Raw genomic sequence first — 18,984 nt, 5'->3', positions numbered from 1 at the left:
CAAAAACGGTCTTCAAAGCATAGATTTATGTTCTACCTCGGCTTTCCGCCGAGAATGTTTTCCTATTCCATGTATATCTGCAGCGGGAAGCGCGAGTGCCGCGCCTTTAAGGCCGAATCGGCCCGCCGGCGAATGCTTTAATCGACCATCCCTCGGGACAGCTCGCCAGAGAACGCTTGAAACCAAGACGAAGCTGCGGTCGACCTGGATTTTCGACCTAGCAAATTTTTCAAGCTGCTTCCCTCCCATTTTCTCTTCCGTGAATAATTCATTTTCGTGCTATTTCGCTGCTTTTTTCCCTGGAAGGGCTTCAATTTCATAGCATACGAGAGCCCTTTGAACACACGCTTATTCGATTTGTCTTTAGCGGTGTTTTCCACGTCTCGGCAGTTGGTTAGCTCTTTGTGCCGGACACGATCTTCTTTTTTCGGCTTTTGCTTTTCTACTTGCTTGATTTTCGTTTCGCCGAAATGTTGTTTGCAGCGAGCTTTTTCAATCAAGTTTCTTTAACCCTTTCGCTAAGATGTCCAGCTATAATCGCTGTGCGTAAGATGCCGCGAATTGTACATATGACGAGTATTGTATCAGGTTGTCCGAAAAGTGTCTTTCTTTCGCAAACGTGTTTTTACAAGACTGCAGCTTCATATAAATGTGAAACCAAGTCTGTGAAATGTCGCGGTGTTATCAACAGAACAAAATTGGTCGTAATTCGACAAAATAATATATTAGGACATCCCATAAGTTCGTGCCGACTTTTGTGTATACATTTCATGTGTCGATTTATAAACATACGGCGATAAGGATAATGCACTTGAAAAATGGGAAGAAGTTGTACAACGAGAGGGGGATTACATTTTTCCATGAAACTGAAAGGTATGTAAACAATCTTAACATATATAACCGCTCGAAAAACGGAACGAACTTATGGGATGACCTAATAAAATAAAAAACGTTATGCGTTTATTATTTCCTCATGAAACGACAGAAACTTTTCGGACAACCTAATACATCCTCAAGCCTTTTGTTAACAATAAGATGGCGGTGACAAGAGGGCAGTGTATATGTTATCCTCTTTCTACAATGAAAAATTTGTTCACATGAAACGTCATTATCACACGCAAAAAATGATTGAAAAATCGAAATGTGTTGTCGAGTATAATCGAATGATGGGAACTGTGGAGCGAATCGCGATACCAGTGCCAGATTTGCCATGTTAGCCTATGTGTAACACCATGTTTCGAAAAATACCATTATTAAAAGCTATTAGCATCATGCAATTATATTATATCATATTATTATATTCTGTAATCTTTTTGTTTCCAAATTGTAATTAAAAATGAGTGTGTTAAGAAATTATAAATACTCTGTTTTGAGGAAACATTTTTTCTTCGAAAAACACCGTCAGAACAGCTCGGTTAGCAGTGAGGCGTAAACGCGGTCGCTGACGATTTTCTTCGCGCACTGTGCACTGTTTTGACGCGGCAGAAAAACCACCCGTAGCGAAAGGGTTAATGCTTTGAAAATGATACATATATGGCGCGATATACGAGACAGATACGAACGTGAACAATTGGATATATGCGATACAGTCGAAGACAAAAATAAGCGAACAGGTATAGGGAATAAATAGATACGATTCCACTACTTATAGTGGAATCTACTTCTTTTTATTTTCAATTGCCTCGTTTGAAATGATTTTATATATATGGAATGATGGCTGTAGCTGCGTTTAATACTCGTTATTTGATCTTTATCAAGCAGGACTTTGTTCACTCGCGAATATAAAAATGTATTCTGATCAGATATTACATTTAATTACAGGAGATTTTTTAATTATTTCGTTCCAAATAATATTTCTGCTATTTGATAATTATCTCTGCATTTGTTCGTTCATTGTTTGATGTACATTAAGAAGGTTTTTGTTTGTTCGTAAATTTCACATAAAGTAATGAGTTTCTCTTCCTATTTTGTCTTTTGAATTTATTATTAACATGACCTAATTCTCAAGCTCTAATCGTATTAAAAGAAGTAGCAACTATTGGTTGCTACTAAACGAACTTCGAAATAAATAAATAGTCGAAATATATAAGGAAGTGTATTCTACGGTAAAATATTCTATGGAAAGTCTTTAAGGTTCAATTTCTAAATTAGAATATTTTCTCAATTTGTTCTTTTAATTCTGAATTATGTATTTCGTCGTTTTTTGAAAATATCATATGAAATTGACTGTGGAATTCAGATAATACCAAACGTATACAGGATATGCGTATTATAAACAAATAATTTTCGAATTTAATTTCAATATTTCACTGATTTTGCCACATGTTCCAACTAATTGCATTCAACGGTTTATTTAGGCAAGAATTACAATTTTGATTATCCGAGCACTTTATTCGATTCCAGTGTTGAAGCTGATTAGCCGATTGCAAGTTATTTAGTTGCGTTTCGGTTGTTTCTCGTGCTCAACGCGCCGTGAAATAAACTGTTTAAATCGAAACGAGTTCTCACGCGTGTTACCACAATAATCCTGTACAATTATTTACTTACAATTAATCATCGTTAGAAACCTTGAATTATATATTTCAAATCCGATTACTAATTTATCGTATTTAAGAAACAAATTTTTTAACTTCGAAGAGATTAAAGTATCAAATAGGAAACATTGAAATTTCAAAATTTCTTTCAAACGTGTTTTAAATTTATTACGTACGAAATGTGTAGGTAAGTTAGTCTGAATTGAATTTTTAAAAATCTATACAACATTAATAATTTTAATAAGTAACATTAGTATTTTATTTTTCAGAGAAATGATTCAGTCGTCAAAGGAATCTATCCAAACTGGATTTAGAAGATAACTCGAAGGATTTAATTTAACTCGGATATATCTGTAGACTTTCCGAAGATCAATTTGAAGAATCTTGAATACAGAAGATATTTTTTAAAACCATTGGAATCACAACAGCGTTGCAACTACCCGTTGAATCATTTTCTAGCAACAAAAACGAAAGGAAGACGGAATGAACCTTATAATTAGGTTCAAATACTCGAATATTCTCAACAAGTATCGATATCATGGAAAAGAAATTTGATATTGAAAATCTTCAACGTTTCAACGACTAACTATGTGAGAAAACCAACCTAGCGATCTCAAATACCAAATCGAACAATGCGATCTAATGTCCAACAGGAATTTTCTTTAAAATCCTCTCTGAAAAGGTAACAGAAAGAGACGAAGGAAGCAGCAAATGTTTTCAAAGTTCACTGGAAACGGTTGGTCCCAAGTCCCATGGAAAACCAGCTTCGACCCTTGACAGCAACTTGTGGGGGTAGAAAAAATTCGTACGCGATAAATTCGGATCAGCGACGCGAATAAATCCCGGCGAATCGAAGCGAGAGGAAACCGGAAGCGGCGGAACATCTAGGATAAAATGCCGGAGGACGCGCGAATAAATTGAAAGAAATACACAAGGACAAAAGCGGCGTGCAAGAGGAGAGGGGGGCTGGGGCGCTCGAAAACGCTGATAAACGCTTGAATAATGGGCAGGCAAATTGCGCCGGAGGAACAACGCGTGATAAACGAACGGATGATGCAAATTCTTTCGGGTTTGGCGCGGACGCGCGGCAACTCGATGGAAAGCATGCCGTTTCCGATGAAAAGGGCCTTGTCTTACGATCGAGCTGGTCGCACGACGCTTCGATCCAACTTGCAATTTTTCTGGAATTTCTACGCCCATTTTTATGGACGTTGATTCTTGAGAACGAGGGCGTAGGTTGGATGGAATTTTCTTATTCCGGTTCATGGTTTGCAGGCCAGAGGAAGTGAAAGGTGTATGTGAAGTTGAAAATCGAATGATAGAGGAGTGGCAGGAGAGAGAGAGAGAGAGAGAGAGAGAGAGAGAGAGAGAGAGAGAGTATAATACGCGTGAGAAATTTCAGAAGCGGGATAGAATTTGGGCCGAATTTAAGAGCGTGAGGTTGGTTCTAGAAAAGAGAAGAAAAAGCCTGATATGATCGAAGCGAAGATTCTGAGACCAATATTTCTGAAAAATCTGAGAAAATATGAAATCTTGAGAGATTTAGAAAAGGGAAAGTGAAAGGAACTGGCTTGAGAGAAGTTTAAGTGAGAAATTAAACAATAATTATTTAACTTGATTATTTAACTCGATGGAATTCGAACAGAGCGAAATTAATAAGTCCTGGAATTACTGACATGCAATTATTTAAGAATGTAGAAAAAGCAGGAATAAAATTTAAGACAATTTCCAAGATACAAAGTAATTACAGACATCTAAAATACAATACAAAATCGATATTAATTATATTGGTAACAGTGAAATGAGATGCAAGGCATCTAAGGTAGGAAGAAAATTAATAGAGAGGGAAATTAAAAGACGTGAAAGTTAATATCCCAAAAAGATTAGGGAAAGAACGATTGGAGATAGTTGGAAGGAAGAAAAATTTCGAGAGAAGCCCATAAAGAAGAAAATCTGAGGGAAGTTCAGCGCCACAAATCCAATTTAAAAGCTTCACGTAAGATTAAACGCCACTTGAACACGCCGCTTCTCTCTCTCTCAAGACTTTAAACTCGCTTCTTAATGGCGCAATATGTTTTAACGCGTCCACGGGCATCAAGTGAAAGTACAAACTGCATGAAATGGCTCACAGCTGATCGTAAAGCTACAAGAAGACACAAGTAAAAATCAACCAACGGAACGTCCCTCCTTGTTCCCCATAAAACATACATTTTTGCTTATTAGCATTCACTCGAAAATAACTGCATCGAGGACAGTGAGTTTAATCCTAAAGAAGTTTAAGTTTAAAGAAAAAAAGGACATCTTACGAGTTTTTAATCGGTAGACTAAGGAACATTTAGACGAAGTGAATTTCTTCTTCTCTTATATTTCGCTTCTTTTTTAATTTATTGTGACTGTGACATTATCGAATTAATGAAATGATGGCGGGTACTGGTGTCAGAGTTGGTGGCGCTGGGATGCTGAGAGCCAGGCGGAGAGACTGCAGCGTAAAACCAAACAGGAAGCTCGACCGGAAATCCTCGCGAGGGATGATTTATGAGAACGAAGAGCTGAGGCTGAGGACTATTCATATTAACGCTGAAGTAGAGCAAGGTAAAGAGTTTATGATATTACCGGATTACTATGTTAGCATAGTCGGAATTACTGTTCTGGGCTGTTCCTGCTCAGCAATTCTGTACCACACGTTTATAATGCATATAGCGGAATTGAAAAAGTTCCCGGAAAAAGATCCAATGAGACAAAACTGCATCGGATGTCTCAGTTCTAGTTGTTTAATATTAGCGAATAATACGTAATTACGTAATCAGCTTTAGTATTACCTAGTTTGAATTTATCATTTTAATGACTTTTAATCAACTTTTCTCTTTGTCTATTTATGAAAGAAATACAATGGTAATTGAACTATTTGACTAAAACAAGTGCTCAGTACATACGTGTTCGTCATGGATCATAGAGATCCTTCTTTTCAGAAAATTTTTCAATTATTATTTACGGGGAATATTAGATAAAAGATGGGATATCAGACAAAAAAAAAAACACTAATAAAAATATTAAAGCATAGAGAAGAATAAAAGAAGAGAAGAATAAAAAGCATTCGGCAATAATTGGATATTAGATAAAGTGAAGGGTGTTCAGACAAAAGCATAGAAAAACTGTTTTAAGCTGCTTTACTTCATGTCTTACCGAAAGTTTTGCTATATTCTCAAAATAAAAGAAACGACTATGAAACAGAGATAATACTATATCATATTTTACAATGTTTTGGAAAAGGTTATATACCTAAAGTTATGTAGTTAAGATATGAAAAATCAAAAATAATGTTTCATTACGAAAAAGATAAAACAAAGAACAAGAGGAATAAAAATGATATTTCTGAAAGAGGAGATAGTTTTTACTAGATTGCTAGGGAGTTTCGTAAATTAAACGTGGCGGGTCTGACTGGTTGTTTTATGCTACAAATAGACACACCATCGTCGAATCCGGTGCGAACTATTTTCGAAACTTAGCCAAACGCGCCAACTTCGTGTCCGGCCGGCAGCTGTCGCAGTTCCAGTCACTCGACCTCTCGAATTTTCCAACATATTTTCATAATTATTCGTGATAAATCTTGCAAAATCTCCAACCTATACTACCTCTAACGTACAGTATAAATTGATATTTGTATAAGGCAAAATAAAAATAAAATACTAGAAAGAGTATTGTGCTAAAAATTCGAAGATGGAAAATCGAATTTTTCTTCATCTTCGAATCGCGAAAGAAATTTTGTTGAATTTCATCATCGTGAAGAAGAACGACGACAAGTGAATAAATGTAAAATAGTGATTTAATGGATCTCGCTACTATTTTAAACCAATGACTGAATGATTCCGATGATGGTGAGTGTACTAATTGTTTTTATTTCTCGTGGAATTTTCTGAAGCAGTCAAATATAGAAGAATAATACCTTTGGCAGCGATGCGGATAGAAATTTATGATATAGATTTGGTTTATCTACCAGTTTTCCGGAGAACAAACGTGCATTATGTATTATCTAAACATTTTAGGTCAAAATATATTGGTAACCAGGCTGATTATATAAGCAGAGATAATGGTGTTTGTGGCATGAGAAAAATATTCGAGTCATAAGGAAGATTTAGATGCTACGTGTTACGTGTTCTAGGGCGCTATAAAACTTTTTGGAAAATTTGTCAGTGTGATAGTAATGAAAACATGATGGTCTTTTTAAATTTATTATGCCCTAAATTCTAAATAGCTCGTAAATTCTGACTATTTAAAACTACAATAAAAACGAATATCTATAATCATTATTTTAAAAATTCCTTTGAATATTAAAGAGATAAAGTTGTTTGTTGTATAAAAACATGTTTTATTTAGGAAAAAGGTGAAACTGATAAAGTTACTATGACCCTAGTATTACGTCCAAAGGAAAATATAAACAAACTAAGTGCAGGCTTCGCCTAATGAAAATATAACAAAAGACCTTTGAAAAATTGCATAACAAAGAATACCAAAATCATAATACTATTGGGTTGGCAACTAAGTGATTGCGGATTTTGTCATTAGATGGTATAATATTAGAAAATGAAATACAAAGTCAAATACAAAGTAACGATGTTCTCTAAATGTTTAATTGCAAATGTTATAAATCGAAGGAGTAAAGGTGTACTGTAGGAAGAAAGTAGCGGGGGATGGAAGATAACTAATTTCTGAACAAATACAACATAACGATGAAACGTTTAGAACGTGTCGAATATTTTCATGCCGGCGAAGAATTGCGAAAAGCCGGCTATTTTCTCAAAATTTGTTTATCCATCGAGCCAAGAAAAGCTTTGTTTTGGCAGCAATGCCCGCCCACGGCAAACGCTTGTTCTACCGAAGCTCTAGAAATCCAGATGTCGTTTCTATACCGATTCTTGAAGAGCGTCGTTCATATGAGCGGGAGAAAATGTATCTTCAAAATTAAACACAGTTATTAAACACCATGAAATGTCCATGTCGAACAATCTTCATTACATTATTAGAAAACTCGATAAGAAAGTAAGCATGAATTTGGAAATATTTTCTAAAGCTTTTTTATTTGTAGAACTTTCTTTTCATACTCACGTCTAAGTGTCTAAAGAAACTCTTGAACATGATAAGTTTTGGAAGAATTTTGAAATGTTACGTACACACAAGTTTATCTTCTTTTATTTAAAATATTTGTTATTCTTCCATATAATATTACTCTAATTCTATTCTAATGTTTTATATATTCTAACAGTTATATATATATTAAAAATAGAAATAATATGGTGCGTCTTAAACGTTAATGAACCATCATTGGTTACCTATACAATAGAATAAAAACATTTTGGTAAGGTTTCAACGTTGTTGAAAGCTGAGTTTGTAATAATGAATCAGAATTGTAAATTGGCGAAGTGGATTCAGGCCTCGAACTTTATTATCCTTTACGTTTCCTGAGAAACTGTTATTGAAATTTGTTTCACCTTTTCATATCTTAACTCGATCGTTTAACCTAGTCTTCTGCTTTTCCTAGTAAATTGATAGCTTTCCAATTCTGATAAACTCCTACTACGTACAATCAATAGGAAGTGAATATTTCGCGCAAAAATTTCTCATTACAAATATTGAAATCTCATTTTCCGATGTATCTCAGTTTACTTCAACATTCTTATTTCTGTCAAATTATAAATCACGTTACCTGTTAAGAAACACGAATGAGGGTAGTTCTAATTCTTTATACAAATTATGAATATAGAGAAATTTCATATAAATATATCATAATTATTGATTATGATTCCGTTAAGAGTGATAATATGCAAAGTACAATTTTATAAATACCGACAAATATAAATGGAACAGATAATGCTTGCTCATAGATCCTACGGAATCGAAATAGGAGGAACAAATTTTCCAAATCAATTTCTTCCAAAACAAGATTTTATTTCTTAACAATAAAGTTAATATAAAAATATTTTGTAAAATATTTCCAATTAATTTTATTGCTACTATAACACAGTGATCTAGACATGCTCATTAAAAATGTAATTAATATCGATGCAATAACAAACTTTCTTCGAAAACAAAAATTGGTTTAAAAAAAATATCGCTTTATATATATTTGCAAATTATTTTCTGCGTTACTATAGCACAGCGATTGAATCAATCTCTCAGAAAATAAAAGTTCATCTAAAAATACTTCCTAATATAGTAATTCTCTGTAATCTCTATAGCAAACCTCTGACAAAGTTATCTACGTATTAGGTCGTCCGAAAAGTTTCTTTCGTTTTATAAGGAATTAATGGATGCACAACATTTTCCGTTTTATATTATTTTATCAAATTACGTATGATCCATTTTGTTCTATCAAAATAAAGATCACAACGTTCGACAGATAAGATTTCATGTTTGTATAAAAATGCATCGTTGTAAAAGACGGGTCTGTAAAAGAAAGACACTTCTCGGACAACCTAATACAATTTCATCAAGATCCTCTCACCAAATAAATTCAATCAGACTTGAAACATTTGAAAAAATTATTTGATTCGAACCGAATCTCTATTGATCACTATTCCCCATAATTTCCACGCCTCTTGGTCATGGTGCTCATACTATTTCTACCTGTACGGATCTCAGAATTTCATGGGGGGCTTGTAAACTCGACAAGCGAGAGCTATACAGCCCCTTGCGTCACGCTGGATTATTTTCAGGCGTTTTTAAAACGCTTGACAGATTACATTGCAGCGTGAAGGAAACGTGCCGCGTCCTAATCAACGATTCGTCATCCTAGAGGCCGCGTATTTTCTTTCATGCGTGTGTTTTTTGCCTAGGGGGAAAAGGCCTGTGTTGCGTCACGGTAGCTGTATCACGTTGGATGAAATCTGAGACACCGAAAAATTTATTTCTCTGTCAGTTGGTGGTTGCCACGAGATGGGTGAACTGCTAAGACGTCGGGGTTGAAATTGAATAGGAATGTTTAAAGTTAAAGCAACGCTAGGAAGACTTGGACAGGCTATTTTAAACAATACCTTTAAAAATCGATAAAAGCTATTATTTTTAGTATTAGGTAAAATAGGAGAACTTGATGAACATGTAGAGTAACTGTTGTATTTTTGTTTAAATCACAACACGCGTTTCGAACGTTTGGAAGGTAATTAAAAAGAGCGAATTACGCTATTTTAAAGTATATTCTAGGCAATCATCAAAAGTTATAATTTTTACTAACAGGTATCGTTGAAGAACTTGGTGGAAAAATAATACAAGTGTAGTTGTTTCTCATATGGCATGATTTGTATGTAGTATCATTTGTATGACATATTTCTATGTAGAAAAGGATACAGATTTCCAAAATCAAACGAAATGAAACGTTCGTTTAAAACGAATGTTTGAGAGTAATTGTTCTATGTACGGAGACTACTTAGGCTAATTATCTTAAAAAATGCAAAGAAGCGTAATCGAAGAACCCAGTAGAAACGCGGTGTGAACGCATCTTTTAAAAGAAAAATAGTGGGCATATGTTTTTTTGTGATAATGATGACATCTAACGTTTTAATGTTTGATATAAAAAAAAAATGATATATAAAAAATGAAATGTTTCTATAAAACACAAACTTTATTTATTGTCCTTGTAATTGAAATATTTTCTCACTTGTATCAGTTTTCCTCTGACCTCTTCAGCTACTCTCGAGATTCTGTGTTTAAAAGACGAGTGTCTGTTTTGTGTTTTGTTTAAAATAACAGCAGATTGTACTTTCACGATTATTTTTGAGGCATGGCAAGAGCATGTTTAAAAAAAAACACTAAAAAAAAGGAAAGTCTGGTTTTCTTAACGATGAGCTATTTTTGCAGCGATTAATTTAACTTGTAGTTATCGTGAGAATCGAGATATAGGAAAATAGTTTTTTAAGATCTTCTTATACAAAGATCGATGATGCTTGACACGCAATTTAAGAACACTTTTTCGAAGAACTTATCATCACTAAAATATAGGAATTAGCGGAAAGATATATCTAAGCAAATGATCGAAGATTATCGGAAATCTCTTTCCTGGAAAATTTCAATTTAATTTTATCCAAACAATAAAAGTTTCTTCGTTAACGTCATAAAATTTCCGCACGTCGTCATCAAACATTAATTTACATTTTAAAATGCTCTTAATGTCGCTCTCAAAAACCTTATCAATCATCGACAACAAAAAATATACACGAGAAATTTGTCATTTTTAACAAAAACATACAAGCGATGAAAAAGAGAGAAAGAAGAAACTTGGAGAAAATTTCTTCGGAAGAAAAATCATCGACGTCATAAGGAGAAATTCGTCAGAGGGCGACATTTTCCCAAAGGCCAGCCTCTAAGAACTATTCCAAGTCTAGGAAACTATTCTCTTACTACTTGGAAATTTTGAGAAACAAATTTCAAGTGGCTAAAACCACCAAGAAACCACCGAAACCACCCCAAAGAAGATGCTCAAAGTGGAGATATCCTACGAAAGCTGAACATGGACAGCGTTCTTGTCGCCACGTGACGACAGAATCTTGGTGGAAGCTCGTCTTGGCCAGTAGCTATTACAAAAGATTTAAATAGTCGCGCGCGCGACGGAGAAAGAAGGAGAGGGCTAACGGGCTTCAACAGCCATCCGCGAACTAGTTTTATCCGGAGGCTCAAAACGACAGGCATGTCTGCCTCTTTTCATCGAGACTTTCCATTTTTTCTCTGACGTGTGCCAACAGATACGTTGATTTTTCACATCAATATATCGTGCCGTTTTATTCGAAAGTTCAATTTCCAGAGGATAGTTTGGCGAATGGATCGAGTTTTAGCCAAGATTTTGTATATCGAAGCTTACGTGCGCTGTTACCAAGTTACAGAGACATTTTGGCGAGAGTTAAAAACATTTGGACGAGGATTCAAGGAATTTTTGTTAATCGTTCATGAAAATTGGACGATTGTTTCCACAACGTAATTGAAAATTGAAAATCGATCAGAGAGATTAGTTAGCAGTGAAGATTGTATCGATCGAACGTTGCTTTAATCGTGCTGATATAGTTTGCCAGTAGAAAGAAATGGAGAAATACTTCAACGAAAAAGAGAAATTAAACAGTGACTTACAGTTAATTATTGAAAGACGCGAATTGACTGCCAGTGAAAATTTCGTGGTGATGTGTTAATGCGTTAAGACGATGCATTTGTGAAGTTTAAGATGAATCGGAGAAATATTTTTGTGAGACGGTGATAGTGGTGATTACACTTAATCTTTGTGAACGTTACATTTCCTCTATTTACTCTGTTTATCGTCTTCTTGCGAGAGATTTATATCTCTGTTGCATTTATTTTTTAACATAAAATTGATTTACTATACAGTATATTATACATAATTTTTTGATCGATAATCGGTAGAAAATTGATCGTTTCCTTGCTTAGAGTGACTCGCTGATTTGGAAATATTTTTTCCTTTTTTTATTTTTATTTTCTTTTGAAATTTGCTTAGTACACACAGAACGCAATGTAGATGAAAATAGTAATAGATGATATACACGGCTATTTTTGGGAAATTTGTATATAATCTATATTCTGTTTGAAAGTAAAGCTGCCTGAAACGATACTTAATATCATTCAAACAAGATTCATGTGTTTTTCGAAACATTTACACTACCGGATGCAAGATTTTACTTCTGCTAAAATAATCTCGTGTAACAGCGTGTAAACACGTGATGTGATCTAATGTGATCCGAGAAATGATGTTTGGAAAGATACATATACTGATTGACGGAAATATTTCGAATCTTTCTTAGGATTATATAAGTTAAAAAGTTCTTAGTAGATTTTCCAAACCTCTTTCATAAATAATAATACGAAAAATCGTTCGTCTCTGTTGAAAGAACGAAGTTACAAGCTTTTAAACGTATAAATATTTGATATGCATATTAATAGATTTTCTTCTGTTATTCAATTTTTATATTATTTATTTTTTCGTCGTTCATTGAATATTATCGTCGTTTTGCTAAAAGTTCGAAGTTTCTTACGTTAATTAATAGTAGGACTTGGCACAATTTCTCAGAAATGTTCTATCCGAGGAAATCATAGCTCGAATATTCTAAGGATTAAGCGGTCAAAGAAGTCAAACAAGAACGATAAATAAAAAGATTGGGTAGCTATTAAAAGCAATAAACACAAAAGAAAATTAATTCCATTGAAGAAGGAGAATAACAAAATTCGAAGCAAACATACGATAACTATTAAAAGTAATACAGAAAATACTGTAGGTAAGAGAAAGAAGAGCAACAAGTCAAAGCAATATATTACGATAATTACTGGAAACAACGAAGAAAATAAATCAAAACTATCGGGGAAACGGAACAATAACAAAAGTGAAGCCAAAAATAGGATGACTATTAAGACTAATAGAGAAGATTAAACTACGAGAATCAGAAAGAAGAAGCAGATCTTATGGATCATCAGCCGCAAGAAAAATTCAATTTCCAAGTAACTCTATCATCGCTCCGTAACTCCGTAAGAAAAGATGCAGACAATCATCCGGAGGAAATAAAGAAAGGAAAAAAGAGCAGGAAAAAGTGAAAAGAAGAGGAGGTGTAACATCAAAGAACACGATCGGGGGATTTAGAACAAGGACGACGAGCGTCAGAAGATAGCTCTGTTTCGACGTCGTATACGAGATGAATGGGTTGCACGTTGATCGAGATCCATCAGAGCGAACTTGCCAACTTCTTCGCGACGAGGAAAACTGACTTCGCGCGTTCTCCTCCCGAAATCAATGGTCGCGACGACGTCCTTCTTCTGGTTGTTTCGCACGCCTCGTCGAAGGGAGTTTATTTGTTGACGAAACGTTGCCTCGATTATTTAATGACTCTTCGAGAGGATAATTTGGAGGCGTTGGAATCGACGTATCTGTCGAGCGTAAATCAACGCTCGTAAATCACTATAATTCGCCTGGTGGCCCTGGCGAATCGTTCGAACGAACGTGAAATTTGGAATGGAGAGATGGGCAAAGAGACACAATGCACAGAAGAGAAAGGGGAAGAAACAAAGGCGAAGAAAAAGGGAGTACGTGATATCTTTCTTTCGTTTTATATTGTGCGAGGATAATCGTACAGCGTAATGGTTTTCGCGTTGAAAGTAGTGCTATTGCTGTAATAGAAACGGTGGTAGTAGTATCATAAAGAGTTTCTATAATGAAGTTGCTATTGGAATTGAATTGATGTAGAAGGGAATTTTTCTTTGTGGAAGAAAGTACGAGCAGATATTCTTTTATTTGACTTTTCTTTATTATTTCACTGAGAATTTTTTAATAGATAAAAATAGTATTTGTCTTGATAGACGTGGAAGGTGTGCGTTCCTTTACTTCGTATTTCTTCGTTTATTTTGTATTTCTTCAAAGTAAATACAGTACAAGCTAAATTTTAAATTAAAAGAAAAGGCAAGACGATCTTCTTGAGTTCAGAAAAGTAATCGTTATAGATGTTTCTGATCCTCTCTGTTCGATAGTACTTCGTAATTACATATACGTATGTAAGTAGCTACACTTGAATCAACTCTTCAAGTGTTTCAGATCTTCTTCAAGCATCGGTCTATATTGTATAATTCGTTCTATCGTCAGCTTTCACAAACCTTTCATCAATTAAATATCATACCTAATTAATTTGTTACGCATTCAATCGCATTCCTAATCATATTTACGGATCCAGTTTCCTTAATTAGGTGGCAAGCAATCGCAAACACGTACTTCCAATTAACCTTCTGATAACGTCAACGTGCTCTTATCGATCTGTATGCTTTGTTTCTCTGAATATTTGCCACGGTACCTTACAAACTATCATTCTTCTACTATCAATTAATAAAATTTTCAATATACACAATTAGAATTGAATTTTTGGCAAAAAAAATATTTCTCTTTCCTATTGAAATATTTTTTCATGATAGTGATAATTCTTCGCATTAAATTTCTAGAAATACGTAGCGAAGTTTTTAGTATTTACTGCAAGACCAAGTTTCAACCAAATGAAATAAACATTTGCATCGTGACTCCACATCTCAGCTTCAGACTGAGCTTGAAACTTCAAACCACACTTTCCAGTAGATTTTAGTCTGCCGTAATTCCCATCCTCCCTAAGTATTTACACCTATACACACACACATCCATAAACTCACGTTGTATCCTTCGCCTTATCTTTCGTTTCTATTAAAAATATTCCACGAACATTCCTTTCAATGTTATTAACCATCGCGAATTTCCACCGATAATCTCAAGGCCGAGCATTTCCTCGAAATGCCAAATGACTTGGCGCGATGCACAACTAAAATGGTCGAAATTAAATTTTACTATTCCCGGGGTTTCCTCTTCTCGAGCTCTGTGCCGCGTTTATCCACAGCGAAAGGGGCCGTGCGCTCATTTCGCCCGCGGCCCAAGTGGCGAAGAAAAAAAGCCGAGAAAAATAGGAGGCGCAACGCGGAAAACCGTCTGAACTAATTCGGAAAAACCGGCGAGGATACGCTTGAAACTGCAAGGAACCAAAGCTTTCATGCTCGCTCTAACGGCGTCTCGCCTCGCAAAGACGCTTTATGGAAAAAGTTTTTAATATTCTCTCCTTCCATCCCTCGGATCTCTTTTCTTTTCTTTTTTTTTTTTTGTTCCACTCTTTACCCTGTTACGTTGCTGGTGAACGGAAGAAGAAGAAGAAAAGAATGATGGAAGGAAAGAGGAAATGGAAGAAACGAAGACAGGATAATGACCACTGGGCACAGGTGGATATGATTCTTACTGATAGAATCCACGTACACCTTGCGCCTTATTTTCTAGTCTTCTATCTACCGATGAAAGAGAGGTATCAGTCGGTCGTAAGCAGAAAAGAAATTTTCCGCCGGGAGAATGAAGAGTACAATCGAGAAAAGGAATTGGGGAGAAGAAGGGGATGAGAGAGTTTGTCAGCTCACCGGAATCATCGTTTGTTCCTCGATATTAAACTCGGCCATGCAGATTTTTACAACCCCTTTCACACGCTCTGGGATTCTTCCGCGTTGATGGATGTTTCGTGGATCCGTTTGTCTCGCTTCCTTTCCCACCGTACTTTGAATGCTATGCTCCAGTGTTTGGATAGGCCGCCGTAAATTTGATATTTTTTTTTTTTTTTTTTTTTTTTTTTTTTTGAGAAAGGAAACTCTTTGTTCTGTGTAATTCGGATATTCATAATGATCATCTTTTGGATTGTAAAAGTTATTCGTTTGTACAGTTTCGGGATAGAAAACGTTGTTTACTGAAACAGATGGTTGTAGTTGTATTAAATTTAGGGTCGGGTGAAGATTTAACTATAACAGTCTTTTGTTATAATTAAATAAATAGAAAATTGTAATCGATTTTTGGGGGCAGAAGCTACTTTGTTATTGCGTTTCAACAACATCCAAACATAACTGTAAAATCTTTCTGTAGTAACGACAGACGAGAGAATTCCACGAGCGAGTCACGTTGTAATTATATTAGAGTTTTAACGTAATTATCTGCAGTAATTAACGTTATTGTAACTTATTAAGCGTAAGTACCAATAGCAGCTTCCGCTGCGCTCTAGTTTCGCCTGCATTAAGGAAAATTTATTTCAGTTTAAGGAAAGAATTGCGCGATCCCCTTGAAAGCTGGATGAAGTTCTCTTTTCGAAAAAAACGCGCGGCTGAACTTTAATTTATCTGCCAATTTATTTCGAAGCAATTATTTAAATGAAATTAAAAATCTTCTTGTCTGCAAAAATCTAAAAAGCTTCTTGTTTGAGGAAAATGTTAGGACTCTTAAACTCTAGATAGACATTTCTATAATTAATTAAAGATTTTTAATTTAACTAATGTTCCTTCCTTCCTTCTTTTTGAGATAAGCAGACATATAACAATTTTTAAAAGAACAATATTTAATTTGCAGCATCAAGATTTACAACAATTATTCTTAGTATCTTTTTTACTTAGTACTTTTCTTAGCTTTTTCTCTTGTGTTAAGTAAAAGTTTCAAATTTAAATCAATCTATTTTTTTCTCTTTAGGTAGAACTCTGAAACTTTAGGAAAAATATTTCTCAAACTTAAAAAGTTATTACATACATGGGAAATAAATGATCGATTAAAACTATAGTGGCAATTGTTAATTACTCTTAATTACTTTTATATCACGGCGCAGTTTTATTCATATTTACTTTTAAATAAATTCTTCACTTAATAAAAGCATTATCCAATATGAACAATGGTGCTCGTTTTTGTAAATCATCTTTGTTCAGTCTAGAAAAACTAGTTGAAATGAAATACGAAGTTTCTCCACCTTTAGAAAATCGTTCGTTTATTCCCAGCTAATCTTTTACTCAACATATCTACGAATATAAATTCTGACCTGGACTCGACACTGTCACAGTTTACCGAATTATTAATCTTCCTAACCTAGAAACTATCTCAATAAAATGAATTTCCTTCGCTACTTCTTTCCCTTTAAAAACACGAACAATACGTTTCTTTTAATATTCTCACACTTGACGTTGCACGTGAGCAACACTGCGCTTCAACAAGTTATTAACCAAACGTCAAATGTATTTTTTCGCGATAAAAATTATTTCAATTTTGCCGTATTACATCAATTTTATAAAAATGTGAGAAAAAATCCCACATTATAAAAAGATATCTTATCACAAGAAGAACAAATTTTTCTGCTAAACAATCTACAAGCCCGTGTTTCAAACTGAAGCACTCAAAACACAGCTTAGAGAAGAACAACAGCGGAATGTTTTAATAATGGTAACAAAAGAGGTCGTGAAAAGCGTAGAAAAAAATTCCAGCGCAGGCACAGAGCAAATCCCGGTGTCGGAACATTCATATTCGCTGTTGAGCGACGCCAAGCCGGTGCATCCTCGTTGCGAAAGCACGTGACTGCACCAGCAAAATTAGCATACGCGGCGAATGCGATCCGGCGCCGAGATCGTCAGAAAACTCGAGTTGACAACGCGACAATGAACCGTTCCCGAGAAGAAAAGCAAATCGTGATAAAACAAGTTGCAAACGTGCGCGATCCATGAGGAACCTTGTTTTCTTTTCGATCTATGACCGGTGGTACGTTGTTTGAACACGACTGATGCAAGACAGTGAGTAGAGTTTATGAATCTATCGATTGTTCGAGGAAAAAGTGACAAATCTATCGCTCTTCGTGCAAAAGTTCGAGTATATTTTAGTTTAGAAGAGTTTGAGGTGGATATTCTCTGTTAGTGACGCATATGCTGCGTCGATTATGCTCAGTTATTTAAGCAATGCTGTTGACATAATCGTTGGATTGTACTTTCTTTGAGCTTTAATACAATATGGTTTAAAAGACAATATGTTTGAAGAAAAATTGTTGCTTAAAATATGTATAATAGATAGACGTAGTAAATAGCAATGAATATGTTAATAGTAGTGCGAATTATCGCAAGAGTTTTCTGATACTTTACGGTTCTAAGTTGACGAAAAGTGTATTTTTGTTGTGGAATTGATAGCTCGTGTATATGGAGATATAATTTTGATGGTATGATTTTAATTGACATTTACGTTTTCTCGTAGTGAAAAGATGACAGATGGTTTATATAGGTGAGTTGACAGAAAATAGCATAGAATGGAATTTGCTGAAATTTATAATGGTGTGCATTGTCATGAGATTTTTATCCGAATCTGCAGTTTCTCAAAGAGTGCGAACCTTGGAAAGATATTGAGAAGTTTTATATAACAGAATGTAAATGTGAAAGAAAGTGTATTTCCTGTTAGCGAGTGAGTAACAACTGACATTGTGGTAAAGTTTTAATTAAAGACTTTAATTTCCATTGTTTTCGAAAGTTACGTGTTTTAAGAGAATATTGAGAAATCCTATAAGACATTGATGCGGAGAAAACAAACTTTCTTGACGTGGAATTAACGACAGATTGCATAGTTATTACTAGTAATGATTTTCATTTGAATCTTCATCCTACCGAAATTTATAAAGCTTAAAAAGAAGATCGAAAAATTTAATAAATAATTAACGAAGAAAAATGTCATCTTCTTGTTGTTGATTCGATGATAGTGAAGATTTCATTGAAGAATTTCATATTTTCTAAAGATCTTTACTCTTAAAAATAACATACTCGTGATCGAGATTTGCACTTGAAGTAGAAGTTACGTCAATGAAGATCTCATCTTATGTTTAATTTTGGAGCTTAGGAAACTTATGAAGTTGAACATGAGAAAATACGATGACCAGCGCGATTCGTGAGTCATTCTACTAAGAATTCTTCACATAAAAAAGCAAACAACAAGTCATACCCTTAGCTGGTATTTACATAACCAAACCATCATTTTCATTTAGAATTTTAAATGACGTTAATATCTGTTTAGAAAAGTTTGAAGTGGGTGAAAACGATGTATGGCGTGAAACACGTGGATAAAGACTTGTTTCTTCTCCTGAACCAT

The 18,984-nt window shown here is 34.7% G+C and overlaps 2 protein-coding genes across 8 annotated transcripts in view; one reads left to right on the top strand and one right to left on the bottom strand.

Moving 5' to 3' along the window:
* LOC126924924 (tyrosine-protein kinase transmembrane receptor Ror) overlaps positions 1-18,984 on the bottom strand; it is a 347,050-nt gene that overhangs the window by 216,511 nt on the left and 111,555 nt on the right. The window lies entirely within an intron of this gene.
* Positions 1-18,984, top strand: part of LOC126924929 (uncharacterized) — a 59,351-nt gene that overhangs the window by 16,234 nt on the left and 24,133 nt on the right. For 2 of the 5 annotated variants that reach the window (XM_050739946.1, XM_050739945.1), the window contains exon 3: positions 2,804-5,126. In XM_050739946.1, coding sequence (XP_050595903.1) covers positions 4,952-5,126 — 175 coding nt within the window. In that variant the 5' untranslated portion in view covers positions 2,804-4,951. Of the gene's footprint in view, positions 1-2,803; positions 5,127-11,198; positions 13,596-14,971; positions 17,652-18,984 lie in introns of those variants that run through there. The other 3 variants (XM_050739948.1, XM_050739947.1, XM_050739949.1) reach the window with 3 other exon arrangements.

This window comes from Bombus affinis, chromosome 15 (assembly GCF_024516045.1).
Source record: "Bombus affinis isolate iyBomAffi1 chromosome 15, iyBomAffi1.2, whole genome shotgun sequence".
NCBI classification, from domain to species: domain Eukaryota; kingdom Metazoa; phylum Arthropoda; class Insecta; order Hymenoptera; family Apidae; genus Bombus; species Bombus affinis.
The sequence above is the reverse complement of the archived record's forward strand: the minus strand, read 5'-3'. Positions and strand labels throughout refer to the sequence as shown.